Consider the following 15136-nt stretch of genomic DNA (forward strand, 5'->3'; position numbering starts at 1 on the left):
AACCACTCACTGGTTAAACGAAAAACTTCCGCACATCTATCCTACAACTGTCTTTCCTAAATTTGAATTTATGAATCACAGGCGATTATTCTGAGCAAGAATCCCATCAGCACTGAGTATGCTCAAACCATTCAAGGCTTTATACACTTCAATCAGATCACCTCTCAGGTGCCTAGTCTTCAGACATTGTAATTTGCAAAACTTAAGACTTTCTTCGTAAGAGCAACACTTTGTTCCATTTACTAATCTTGTTCTCATTCCAGCAGATCTACATCCTTCTTAAATTAGGCCTCAAAACCTGTATACAGTACTCAAGGTGTGGCCTGACCATTGCCTTATACAAGGGGATAATCACCACCTTATCCCTGCTAAAAAAATTCCTGTATATCATTGAAAATTGCCTGCACTGCTCAGAAAACTTCATATCTGATGGCACAGTTACCTCCAAGTCCTTTTCATTCTCTACCACCCTGAGTGTAGTACCACATAGTTGATACGTTACTCTGGGGTTACTGCTTCTTCTATCCAGTACTAAACATTTTTCAATGTTAAACTTCAGTTGTTACTTCTCAGCCCATCTGCACTTTTCTAGAACCTGTTGCAGCAGCGTACTGTCAATTAATATCATTAACAACCCTATCCACCTTCGTATCGCCTGCAAACTTGACATTAAGCCTGATATACCATCTTCAATATCATTAATAAATAGAGAAAACAACAATGGACCCAACACTGAACCCTGAGGGACTCTACTAATAACATTAGTCCACAAAGAGCAGTGTGCATTGATTACGACTCTCTGTCTTCTCCCACTCAACCATCCCTTTATCCATAGCAGCAATTTGCCTCCAATGCCACTGCTCCAATTTTGCAGTAGTCTTCCATGTACAATAGTAACAAAAGCTTTTCTAAGAACCAAATATATGATATCAAAATTATTCTTTGCATCCAGTTCCTTTGTAACTACATCATAGTATTCAATCAAATTGGTCAGACAAGACTTCCCCTTAACAAACCCATGCTGTGTCCGAGCTATAACTGAAGTCTTGTCTAGATGATTCTGCAGTGCTTCTTTAACCAGTGCCTCCATTAATTTCCCTGGAACAGAAGTTAAAACTAACAAGTCTATAATTACTTGTGTCACCCTTTGTTCCTCCTTTGTGAATTGGGGTCTCATTTGCACATCTCCAGTTCATGGGTACCTCCCCTGAGTCCACGGAAGTTCTCATAATTATGGCTAAGGGTTTGCTTACTTCCTTTGCTGCCTCCTTCAATGTAACTGGATAGATCCCATCCACCCCACGTGCCTTTCTTATGTTTAACTTCAACAATTTCTCCTCCACTTTGCTCTCAGTTATTGCAAAATTATCTGGCTCACTGCAGAGTTTAATTCACCTCTGGCATTCCCCTCGCTGATTAACTCCTCATGTGTGAATGTAGATGCAAAATATTCATTTAGTTTGTTAGCTACCCAAGCAGGATCATCAACAGTTGAACCATTGATATCAAGTGGACCAATCTGATTCATCCCCTTCCTTCTAGAATTTACATAAGCAAAGAACTCTTTGCTGTTTTTTATTGCATCCTTTGCCGAAGATTTCTCGTAATCTGCCTTTGCCAGCCTAACCTCCTTTGTGACTTTGTTACAGACCAGCTAATATCTATCATAGGCTTTGGTGTCACCTGTTAATTTATATGTATCCCATGCATTTTTCTTGTCTGCCACATACCTCATTAGTTCATCTGACATCTATTTAGGCCTAAACCCTGAACAATATTTCTTAGTTGGTATGAAAAGCCTAGTAGCTTCCAAGATAAGTTCTTTGAATGCTTCCCATTTTGAATTTGCTGTTGGTCCCACTGTATAGAATTTAAATACTGTCTCAGTCCATCGTAGTCACCTTTACGAAAGCAATAACCCTTCCCTTTACCCCTAATGGTAGTTACCTCTTTGAGTAAATCCCACTTCAGCACACTGTGATCACTGCCACCTAGTGATTCATTTATCTGCAGATTCTTAATGCATGAAGAATCACTACTGATAGTCGGATCAAGAGTAGCTGCCTCCTGAACATGCTGCTCCTGCTATAGAAAACAATCCTCCAATAAATCCACAAAAGTCTTACAAGCGTGCGAGTGACCAATCCAAATGTTCCAGTCAATCTCTAGAGTTAAAATCCCCCATTATAATACAATCTGTTTTACTGGACTATTCTATTTCTCTGTACAATTGTTCGTTGTATTCAGAATCATTAGACCTATAACACACTTCTACTCTCAATTTTGCTTTGCCAGTGCTTATGTCACACCAAACTGACTTGACACTGCACTGTCCAGCCATGTTGACTGGCTGTACTTCTTTGGAGTTTGTGTTTTTTAACTAATAGCATAACTCCTCCTCCCTTCCTATCCTTCCTGTACACATCGTACTACCCAAATTCCATTTCTGCATTCTTTACATTGTGACACCACGTCTCTGTTATCATCAAAACCTTCCCCTCCTACTGACTGAGCAAGTTCTACTATCTCTCCGATTCCTTTTTCTGCCAGTTTGACCATATTTATAAGAACAAAGTTTAGTAATGCATACCCCGAAAAATTTATAAACGATCAAATAAAAACCAAAATAACCTTACAAAACCTTAAAAGTCACGAACTGCACGCTTCAAAATCAGTTTTTTATGGTCTCAAACAAGTACATGTTCAATAGCACAGAACCTAACATGAGATTTCTCGTGTTTCTGTTTTTTTTGTTAAATTTTTTTTTTGCACAACGACTAGCGAGTCAACAGTGGAGATCCACAAAAAAGAATGGAAATGTGGAAAATTACATCCAACACAATAGCTGGGTTTTCCCCAAACAAAAGGTTAAAAATACTGTGTCATGCGAGGTTTGCCACAATTCTCTAACCATCTTAGAGCAAAACCATGTTATATAAGTACTACTGTGTTGTGGGAGGTTTGCTGCAATTTATCAATCGTGTTAGAATGAAACCATGTTGTAGAAGTACTGTTATACGGGGGTTGCCTGTATTGAATTAATGAGGATATACTGTAGTTGACGTGGCGGCTATGATCATCATGTTTGTAGAGTACTGCAGATGTATATTCATTCCATTCTTTTGACTTTTTAAGGCTCTTATGAAAAGTTCAAGAGAAAAAAAATGACAATTACAGAAAAACCCTTGCTAATCTGGATTAATTGGGGGAGAGGCCTTCCGGATTATGTGATAATCTGGATTAGTGAAGCAAAAGATAGCTTTAAAAAAACAAAAACTCAGAACACAAATAAATGGAAAATTTAATGAATAAAATATAGGTAGTGCTGATGAAAATAAATAGCAAAAATATCACTGTAGAGCCTTTATTTAAAAACTATAAAAAGATAATAAATATATCCATCGATAGATGGATAAATGCATTGTCTTTTTATACATTTATCAGGTGGCACTGGCATCACATGCCAACGGAACTTGATCGTTGCTGTGAATACCACTTAAATCAGCTTCTTTCAGCAACACTTCTTTTGGCCTTTGTCTATTCGATACACTGCTTTTATCACTTCCCACATCGAATTTTAAAGCAAATGTCTTTACAGATTCGTTTTGTTTTTTAATATCGCACAGTCTGTTGGCCAATACCAAATTCTTCAGCAATTTTTTTCAAAGGAACACCATTTAAGTTGTTCTATCACTTTGAGCTTGTTAATGATAGTTAAATTAACATGTTTTCCTTTTATTCCACCTTTCAATTCTTTAGAACCCATAATTATATAAAATATGGTAACTTATGTACATGTATAAAGTATGCAAATGAAGAGAATATAAGCAATGACATCTATCTGACCAATAGAAGTCAACAATGATACCAAACAACATGCAAGACAATGTATGTTCTTTCTCTCTCTCTCTCTCCCTGCACACAGTCAGAATGACTTATCTGTCTAAATCCCATGTGTCTTTCAAAGTACTTAACTGTGGACAGAATTTTTCATATTTCGATCCGAATTATCCGACATCAGGATTAACTGTAACTGGATCAGCAAGGGTTTACTGTACTCTCAAAATTTATATGTAAATCATTTTATAAATTAACATATTCTAGTTAACAGTTCATCCATAATAAATTAGAGCTTAGTAAATGGTGTATCATTTATTATGCACAAAATACTTCACATGCTATGCTAATTCAAATGTTCAATGTGATGATCATCAACATTAAACATTTGAATTACATTAGCAATTTTTTTTTTTTTTTTTTTTTTCCAGCATGTTCCATGGAATGTTGCCAGTATGGGACAACAAAAGGGCACTCTTACCAAGAAAGACTTGAATTCTGTTAATTACAGCATCTGGAAACTAGGTACCTGAGAGAAGACACAAATAAAATGTTTAAGGTTCTAAATAGGTTGAGTAAACTAAATGCTGATCATTTGACATCCTAATTTTTCTTAGATGACACATATACAAGAATTGAAAAATGATGGTTGCAGGATAGATGTGAAAATATTTTCTTTCAGACAGGGTAACTGATTGTTGGATTGATTGATTCATTTGATTTTCAACAACATTTCCAGCTTATTGACCAATTATTGGAATAAATGCTCAACTAGTGTGGAAGTTGATAGTGTAAATATTTTAAAGAAGGATTGGAACATATTATTAGAATGGGTACATGAGGTGGGTAGCATTGTTTTTTCTGCTGGCACTAATATCCCTATTATTTTGTGTGAAAGACTCCCAAGAATAAACTGAGCACAGCATATTTGGAATTGCCCTTTAGTTGGTAATACTGAATTTATTGTCAAGTGTTAAAATTTCACAAAAGATCAAGATTTTGGAAAGCTTTTAAATGGGTTGCCTTGTCAAAAGATTATATGTATGGAAATAAAAAAAAGTTTTATTTATATATGTATATACAAATGAATCTTTTAAAAACTGCTGACATGGTTATTGCCCAATAAAACCTGACTGAGTGTATATGGCTCAGTCAGACAGTTAAAAGCAGTAAATTGTTCATTTCTAAAATTAGTACAGTCTGTTTAAACATGTTTAACAGATAAAACAGTGTTACAATGCTAGCAAATAGGAGGGTCATCAGCCCTTAACAGAAAGGAATGTGTCAGATTATTGTGTCCTATGCAGAGCCAAGCAAGAACAATTTCCTTTTTATGATTCTTGCACAGACTAGACTGCCATAGTTTGATTACGGACTTCAATCTAATATAGTTTGATTGTAACCTGCCCATGCTACAAATCTTGCCAATGTGAATACATCTTATTAGGGATTATTTGCCTGTAGTCTGTATAAAGGACTGACAGACCAAGATTTGTGGAGACTCTTACTTAACAGCAGTATCAGCCAAATTGTTTCCAATGTGGGATGAATGCCTTTTAAGGCATCCATCACCCAATCCCGATGTGGCTGGGGATCCAGCAGAAGCAGATATCGAATCTGCCCTCACAGAGAGAGAGAGAGCATATCATCTGCTGAACTGGGGACAGAATTGAATGAGTATTATATCTCAAAACTGATAAAGCTTGCATTGCACCCCAAGAATTGGGGTATATAATAAACCATTGGTATTAGAGTTCTTATGTGAACCAAGGTTAACTTTATGGTGTACAGCTCTGCAGTATGTTATTCTGAATTCAGGCAGAATCTGCTCAGATATATAGTATTGTCTGAAAAGACAGCAGCAGATCCCACACACTATTCTGACTTTGAGCCAGTTGTGCATACTGGCAAGAAATCAATGTTCAGCTTGGTGTGCTGAATAGAGCTGAAGGAAGACAAGGTATCAGATTTCATCCAGTTCTCAAGGGAGAAGTTGCATGCTGGTATTTGAACATGCCAGAGTGGAAGCCCCTTCCACTCTGGCAATCAGGCAACCTTGTATACTATGATGTTAAGATCTCCGAGCACCTCTTGGAGAACAGTACCAACTGGATGGATGATGTGTGCTATAAAGATATTCTCAATATGGCTCAAAAACAGATGTCTACATGGGGTGGTCTGGCAGGGAGTTCAGCTTAAGAGCATACTGTAGGACAACTGTTTTCATTGAAGCAACAGGGATGGGTCATTTGTTTTCATATAGACCAGACAAGAGATGTTCTGAATGCACTAGTAACAATACAAATAGCCTGATGGTGAATGGGGGAAAGCCACCAAAGGATGCTATTTCTGGCAGTCACATATAGCTGAGATCCATAATTTAATTTTGATTGCATAAGTACATAACAGAGTAAAATGCACTGGTCTGCACCCCAAGAAGACGTAGAAGAGAAAGCATGGAGAATTATTCAACCCTTTCATGCACTTTGTTCACCAATGAATATATTGTAGAAATGTCAACTTTTTGTCAAATATGAGTCCCAAGAATTTTGTTACGGAGGTGCCAAGTGAGATATGCTGGTGGAGTAGATACCCAAAGCATAGTGTTCTCATTACAGGATATAGATATTTCAAAAATTACAGGGGTAGTCTACAGATTTATGCCAATAACAAATTTATGTTGTTTTAATATAAAATTTTTAAAAACTTTTGTTTCTCTGTCTTCAAGAAGTATTCTTCTTCAAGTTCTCTTCCTTCAGGCAGGTTCAAGGCTCCAATGACACCATGCTTCTCTATCTTGTACTTTCCTTTAAGTTCCTGAATAATTTCCTCTTCCCATCCAATCCATCATTTTGATTCTCCTTCTCCCAACAGCTCTGTTCTCACAGATCTTCCCCTCAATCATTCTCAACATGCTTTCTTTTCTCAAAACATGTCCCATAAAGTTCTTGTCTTCTTAGTTCTTTTACTAACATTCCCTCTTCTCCTACTTTGCTTAATACTTCCTCGTTACTCACTCTGTCCACCCATTTCACTCTTTTTCATTCTCCTCCACACCAAATCTCGAAAGTTTCTAGCCATCTGATCTTCTCTCTTCTCAGTGTCCATGTCTTTGAGCCATATAGTACAACAGTCCATATTAATGTTTTCACCATTTGCTTTCTTAATTCAGTCTTGAAATTTCTTCTCACTAGTTCTTTTCTATTACTAAATGCCTTTTTGTACATTTCAATTCTTGTTTTTATTTCCTCCAGGCTTTTCCCTTTTTCTGTCATTATGCTTCCCAAGTATCTGTCCACCTGTCCCAACCTTATTCCTGGCCACTTTGAAATTAACATTACCTTGATTTTCTTGCTGTTAACCTTCATATGATACTCCTTTACTTTGTTGTTCAAGATACCCAAGGAGCTCTGTAATTCCTCCTCATTATTAGCAATCAATACCTGGTCATCTGCAAATCTTTCTCCCCCTTCGTACTTCTGCACCTCCTTTCTGCTTTTCTTTGTACTTTTTCATCAGTGCTTCTGCATATATATTAAATGGTAAAGGGGACATGGAACATCCTTGCCTTACACCCCTACCAATGTCTACTTCTGATTCTTCTCCAATCTGAACTACAGCTGTCTGTCCCATGTAAAGTTCCCAAATTAGTTTTAAATCTCTTATCTAGGCCAATCTTTCCTAGGAATTCCATCGGCTTAACCCAATTCACTCTGTCAAAAGTCTTTTTGAGATCAACAAAACAGAGTGTTATTCTTTTCCTATTTCCATGCTTCTTTCTACTAGTGTTCTTAAGGGTCCACATCCTTCTCTGAATCCGAATTGATCCTCTTCTATGAATTCACACTCCTTCAATGCATTCTGAGAGAATTTTTTGTAATATTTTTGAGGAATGGAAAATTAAACTAATTGTCCTACAGTTTGTGCAATTCATTGCATTCTTCTTCTTTTCTAATGGGATACATAATTATGGTTTTAGAAAGTCTTTGGACCAGCTTCCACATTCATAGATTTTCCCACAAATCCTGAACAATTCTTTCTTTGCCTCCTCTCCAAGCACTTTTATAATTTCTGCTGGTATGTCATCCGGTCCAGCTGCCTTCCCTCTTTTTAACAAGGCCACTGCCTTTTCAAATTCTTCTTTATTAATTTCTGTTCTAAGGTCTTTTTTTCATCTTCTGCAAGAAGCATAAAGAAAAAAATCAACTACACGGTCTTGTTTTTGACAATGCACCTGGCCATCCTGTTAACACTGAAGACCTAGAACAACATACAAGAAATCTTAATGTCAACAAATATGACCTTCTGTTGAACCCAATAGATCAACGAGCAACATTCAAAGCCTATTACTCCAGGCATACCATATTACAGGTGATCACAAAGCCAGATGTGAGGACCAGTAACCGATTTGAGAGTTCTGGAGGTGGTGTCGCTCAAGCTATACTGGTGTGTGTACCAGAATATATGACTGAAGTGCATATACTGTGTTCAAGAACTTGCAAGCATCTCCAAAATCCAGTTACAGATTGTTGGATTGGCAAGTGGGATTTATCTTTGATAAAGTAGACACAAGTAACGTGCTGGAATCCAATGCTGAGCTAACCAATAAGAATCTGGTTGAGTTGGAGCAACAAAGGGTAAGAGTGCAGGAGGAAGAGGAACTGCAACTAACACTGTTCACAACGTAAAGGATGTCAAAGCCTTCAGTCTGTTTAAGAAAGGGATGGCCAAGCTTGCTGAAGATGGCTTAAACATGGAAGCAAATGATTAGTTCAGTCAAGTATTAAGTGATTTTTTGGGTTGCTATAATGAACTGTATCAAGGGGAGGGGAAAAATTTTATTTATACTCTGGCATAACACTAAGTTAGGAGTTTATATGTTAGTTATTTTGATAATGAATACAATCATTAACTGTACTTACCAGTCAAATGGGTTTGAACCACGGTCCACTCAAAGTGCATGTGTTTCTGCACCCTTGTGCCTGACTATTAGGTTACACCAAGAAGAATCAAATTTCTGTTTGACTTAAATCCTTGACTTCTTAAAATAATTTGGTATGACACACACAGTGTGTAAATAATAAATGTTTATGTGTAAGTAAAAGACATATTTAATTTATATTATTTTATATTATTTACCCATGTATATACATGTGTATTTTTTATTACTTTTCTGTTTTAATATCGATTTAATTCTGTTTTAATGAATAGTTAAGTACAACTTAAATTAACTTGGCAAATCCCAAAATTTGATCATGGGAATGCATTTCCCTTTATAACACACAAATGCACATATGTAAAAGAACATGTTTGATTTATGTAATTGTTTAGGAACACACTTTCATCAATATAAACAAGATACTATCTGTATGATTTCAAAAAGATTACGTTATGTTATTTGGTTTTTAGGAGCATTAGCAACTAAGGCCATATTGCTCCGGGAATATGCGGTGGTCATTCCCTGACCTTTCTGCATCCTCCGTATTTGGTGGTGACGGGCTCGAACCTTGGTCTAATCAAGAAGCATGTGCTACGCACTGCTGCTCCTTCCCACCTGGCTACGGAGGCGCCTAAAAAAGATTACATCGTAGCAGTTAGAATCAGAGTACAGGTTAGAGCAAAAGCCACAGTTTTGTATACAGCTATGAGAAAATTAAGTTTTCTACAAGTGCAATCATCTCACACTGTTGAAGTACTTTCATCTGGTATTGCACCAGTCCCTCAACTAAAAAGCATTACTCCAAAGAGCTATTTATTTAAAATGTGTGCTATTACTCAAATGAACATTTTGGCAATTATTGTCATCTTAATGGTGGGTAAGTAGGCACCACACGCAATATGAAATTGATGTATTTTGTGGTAACTTTGTTTGTTCACAGTTACATACAAAACTAACACTACTGTACAACACTGTTCCATAGCCTTTGTATTATTAGCTTTTGACCTAAATTTACTTGAATCAAGAAATGTTAACATGTTGACAAAAAATATTTTAATGTTGCTAAAAAGATGGAGAAAAGCAGTCAAAACAGCCAGCTAAGAATTGTAAATAAAGAAAATCTCAAAACAGCTTCCATCATCTTTTGTACTCTTAAGGACAGACAATCCTTTCAGGAGTGAGTTCCCTGAACATTTGCATCACGCCTGTCAACAGTAGTTGACAGGCGTGACTCTGATTTTAAAATTTATTTTCATGTCGCAATCTCTTATCTGTGTCTACAATTACTTGGAAACACATAAGATATGACAGCACTCACTAGAAGAATAAGAAAATTTGTATGTAAACAGATACATTTATTTGAAATGCACGAAACAACCTAGATAAAAGAATACACAAGTATACATACTCCTGAGGATCCGCACATAAAACACATACACATATTTCGGAAAAGAATAGTAGCTAAAAAAAGTAACTACTAATCACAAAGTCAACTGCATGAGATAAATATGCATATCAATAAAATTTCTTTCTGGGAATTTTTTGGTAGATTATTTTACATTTGGATAGGGGTTAAAAAAAGATAACATACCTGCTCTCACAGGGGCATTTTCAAGAATTAGTCTGTTATATATAAATCGGATGTATTTGGATGGCTGGGATGTGAAGGGGCCATCTCTGCCCAATAAATACAAAACACGAACAGCCAAACTAGTATGTTCACAGTCTTCAATAAATTCACAAAGATGAGCTAGTCCTATGATAAAATAATATACTTTAAAATTTAACATGATAAAGCACTAGTATAAAATAGCAATTAGAAAAAGTTAATAAGTAACAGACAGCACTACAGGGCTCAATATGTTCTACATCCATATTGAGCCCTGTAGTTGATATGTTCTATATGTCAATTAATAAAATTTAGAGAAATTTACCTCTATATTGTCTTCCAGAACACTTCACAGCAACACTCCAAATTAAAATGAATCTAAAAATTAGTTTACATGAATTCTAGCACCAAAAGAAATATTAATAATCTGACACATTCAGAATCGAGATAATGGAGCTCTGCCCCAACCCCAAACCATCAACAAATAACTATGAGCAAAACAAGTCATTCTGTCAATTAATAAAACCGAATGAAACAATTACGGAAATGATATAAAAATTTAAAATTTACCTTACTCTCTGTAATTTAAAATTTACTTTCCTTCCTTAAGCAGACTGGGCTTTTCAACACATCATGATCACAGGATAGATATGCAAAATGTCATGTACCAGAATTTTCAGAATTTATAGGAGAGATTAGTTGTTCTTGTGGCACATGCACATAAAGGATCATGCATCAGAGTTAGGATAGAGGTGACAGACATTAATCAAGTTTTGATGTAGTTTAATTTCCAAGGTCTCTGCAATTAGTAACTTCGTATAATTGTATTGAATGTGCAGAAAAGTACTTTAGCTTCGTTGAATAAAAAGGTGTGACTTTCATTAACAGCATGAAAAGCTAATCCAAAGCAGAAGAATGGGAAGCTTGGATCAATGCTGAGTGTTGCTTAACCCTCAAATTGAGCATACATCGCATAGAACCTTGGTAAGACGAATTGCAATCTTTGCAAGATATATTGTAAGCCAAGAGGTGCTGTCAGCCTGTATGCACATCAGGTTTCTGGGAGCATTGGCAAGAGGAGTCTGTCAGCAGGTAAGAATTTAACCTCTTTTTATTTACCTAATTTAATATCTATTGTAATTGCAACTGTAACATTAATTGTAATTGTAATATATTCAACTTTGTAATCCTTTCTATGTCATGTTGGAAATTGATAGCCTAAAAAATTTAAGGCTGAGCTCGACAGGTATTTGGAACGAACGGAGGGGGTGAAATGGGAGTTTTTTTTTTTTTTTTGGCTGACGGTGCATAAGCTTGCTTTCTTGCATCATATGCCTCTACTAATGCTAATGTTCTCACAATAGCAGGATGATGGATATCAGTAAGATGACTGAAATGTCATTTTAATGTATAGTAGTTCAGGCGAATAGCTTAATAAACTATATTATTAATTTCACGTGGTATATGAGTAGTATTAAATATAGTAATAATCTTAATGGAAAACAACCACGTAACATCCTTCCCCAACTATATGTTATTTTTAGATTTTAATATCAGTTTTGTTGCTAGGACTTATCTTCCATAAATCATATGATTACCCCAATTGTCATGCATTTTTGGAGCAAACATTTAATTTTGGGAAGAATCGCTCCCAATTTACAAAATTTCATTTTATGAACTTTACTTTTCAGTAACTTATGGTGTTTGTATTGGAAGTTACTTTATGTTGTGAACTGCCAGTTACCTAAGCTACAAACTTAGCAAAATATTAAAACAGTATACTATTTTTAGTTCCTACTTACCAGCCTCCTTAGCATCAGGACTATCATCAATTATATTTATAATTGTATTGACTATGGCCTTTTTATATTCAAAGCCCCCTTCATCTCTCAATATAGAAGAAAGAAAATTCATCATCACGCTATGCTTACGCGGAAATTTTTGGCAAAGAGACCTAAGATGGAAAGAGAGAGAGAGAGCAAATCATATATATTTGGTATTATTTTATAAAAATCTAATGGTCTATTATTCAATCAAAATACAAACACCAATATTTTTAATTTTAATAATTTTATGATAATTTAATTTTAAACTGGTTCAAGACTGCATTTTCATATTTACCCTTCTAGCATTTTTTTTTTTGAAAAAATCCTTCTAAGCAAAATTCAAACAGACTAAAGTAAAATAAAAAAAATTCTCACTTTAATTAAAAAAAAACTTGTAAAACAGGACCACATAACATTACTGCAACAGCTTACACTAAGTGGATTTACTACAAGAACTCATAAAAATTTCATTGTCTGTATCTCTACACTTTAACTTAATACAGCCAGAGCAACAGTCTAAGTTTAAATATAAACTAAAATATACAAAAACAAAGGCATACCTGCCAATATACAGACTGCCAACTTGTGACTTCTTTTGAAAAGCTAGAGATTAGATATTTATAGGCAGGAGAAACATGGAGGTTAATTTTATGGCCAAAATGGGGAGAGCGATTTTTGCAAAAAGGCAGCAAGCATTATTTAAAGCCTATACTGTGTTGTTTAGACTTTGCTGTCAAGTGTCAAGAGCATTTCCAAAATAACAGAAAGAGATCTGAATTCAGTATTTTTATATATATATATATATATATACACACACACACACACAGTAGAACCCAGATAAGAAGTTCTCCAAGGGACTGGAGGTTTAGAACTTCTTATGCAGAAAAACTTATGACCTGAGGGTGTGAAATATTAACTACACAAATAAAAATGAAAAGATACACACATAAGTTAAAGATCATTTTTAAGTACTATTTCAGAATTTATAAATATTTTACTCTGCCTATGGGAAACATTTTTAAACTGAGGATCTCTTAATTGCTTAACATTCTGTTCATTGAACTCATTACCAAGTTGGAAGAATGAGTTCCTTTAGAGTTTCAACACACCTTAAAAGGTCACAATTACAATACGACAGAGCAACAGTCCACTAAGTAATTCCGAACTATTCACAACCATCAGAACTTAACTCTTAATGTGGTTGACGTATCCAATTATGGATATCAATGAAAGCAATTGCAATATATCAAAGTGTTTATACTAAAAAGGTTTTAGCGATGAAAGCCCCAGACTACGGAAAATTCACTAATCGAACAAGTTAGTGCCAAGCATCATTTTAGTTCATAGCAAACCACCAAAGTAGGTGAAATGGCATCCTTTTTGATATACATTATCTCATATTGTGAATGCCTTCACGAGTTGTCCTGATATTGCCCTATCTCCAATAAGCAACGTTTTGCCAATGGAGAAGACCAATGTTACTTATTCTCAGCAGATACCACCACCCAGGGTGGTAGTATCTGCTGAGATTATTTTTATCTGCTAATTAACGTTAGAAGACTAATGTTAATTAGCAGATAAAAATCAGATAAAAGTACAATAATCAGTAATTATGCAACTATTTACAGCTCTGAATAATTCTGTCATTCTTTTTGCTGTTTGGAGTGGGCAAATGAACACAAATACCTCTAAATGGGAATACTTAGAATTAACAGATATTTACAAATAGAAAAATTGGGAGGGAAAATTAAGCAATGATAAAAATACATATACAAATTATTATACACTATCGATATTATTATGAAAAGCAGAACTTTCTCTTGCGATTTTTTTTGGTCAGTGTAATTTTTTATAACTGCATCGTATTTATTATGCATACATTATAGCGATAAGGTACTAGTTCACCTCTATGAGAGGTACAAAATAAGAATTAATACGAATGTATAATAATCAGTAATATGCAACTATTTACAGCTCTGAATAACACATAATGATGTATAGGTAATAACGCAAAAGTTGAGACTAAATATCCAGGGTTAGTCTTAATTGAATAGCAGGATTAAAAAAAAAAAAAAAAAAAAAAAAAAAGTTGCTTTAGTACAAGAGTCAACTTGATAAAAAATTTTTGGGAATAGAAATATCAATCCTGTGAAGATTAATTAGTTTCATATATGAAATACCAGACTCATAGATGAAGAGTTCATTCTTAGAAGAGGCAGGAAGAATGTGTATTAAAAATGGACATTTTTTTAATAAAATTGTGAACTAAATTATAAATAATATAACAAGAATGAAGATTAAGTTGTAAATTAAGAGGAATTAAATGAAACCTGTTATATAGCATTGTAATCTCGGCAATGGAAACTCAATATAGTTCTTAAAACAAAGGAAATAAAATTGATTTGTATGTATTCAAAATAGGTCAGCAGGATATTTCTGGGATGGAGCCGAAATAATGGTAAAATATTCAATGACAGGTAAATTAGTTGTTTGAAAGAATCACAATAGCATAGGGATGCACAAACTTCACATTGTGGGCTTTTTTTTTTTTTTTTTTTTTAATTTAGGATTCCTTCTATGGGTTACTCAATTTTTCTTTTCTTTAAACAAGTAATAATAATAGTAAACTTTCCTATCCATAGATTTAACAAATAAGAAATTTAAGAAGTTAATGTGGGTAACTTTTACTATGCTAAAGGGTGACCGGTAGCCTGCATGCACTGCATTGGGCACCCTGCAACAGCAGCTTTACTAATGAAAGCTAAGGCACTTTTAACAAGACCAAGAAACTGAAAGGCTTTGGGAACAGTGTTATTTATATAAGCCAATGGATGAAGATTATCATGTATTGTAACACCAAGATGTCTGAAGTGATGAACAACTGTCTCCTTCTGATCAACATAATAAATCAATAGCATTAAAGGT

The 15136-nt window shown here is 34.9% G+C and overlaps 1 protein-coding gene across 1 annotated transcript in view; it reads right to left on the reverse strand.

The window, feature by feature from the left end:
* Window positions 1-15136, reverse strand: part of gammaCOP (coat protein (coatomer) gamma) — a 206837-nt gene that overhangs the window by 70525 nt on the left and 121176 nt on the right. The window contains exons 13-14 of the mRNA XM_090389779.1: window positions 12188-12339; window positions 10368-10532 (exon numbers count right to left, since the gene is read on the reverse strand). Coding sequence (XP_090245905.1) covers window positions 10368-10532; window positions 12188-12339 — 317 coding nt within the window. The remainder of the gene's footprint in view (window positions 1-10367; window positions 10533-12187; window positions 12340-15136) is intronic.

Source organism: Mastigoproctus giganteus, chromosome 2 (genome assembly GCF_048544385.1).
Source record: "Mastigoproctus giganteus isolate SK-2022 chromosome 2, ASM4854438v1, whole genome shotgun sequence".
NCBI classification, from domain to species: domain Eukaryota; kingdom Metazoa; phylum Arthropoda; class Arachnida; order Uropygi; family Thelyphonidae; genus Mastigoproctus; species Mastigoproctus giganteus.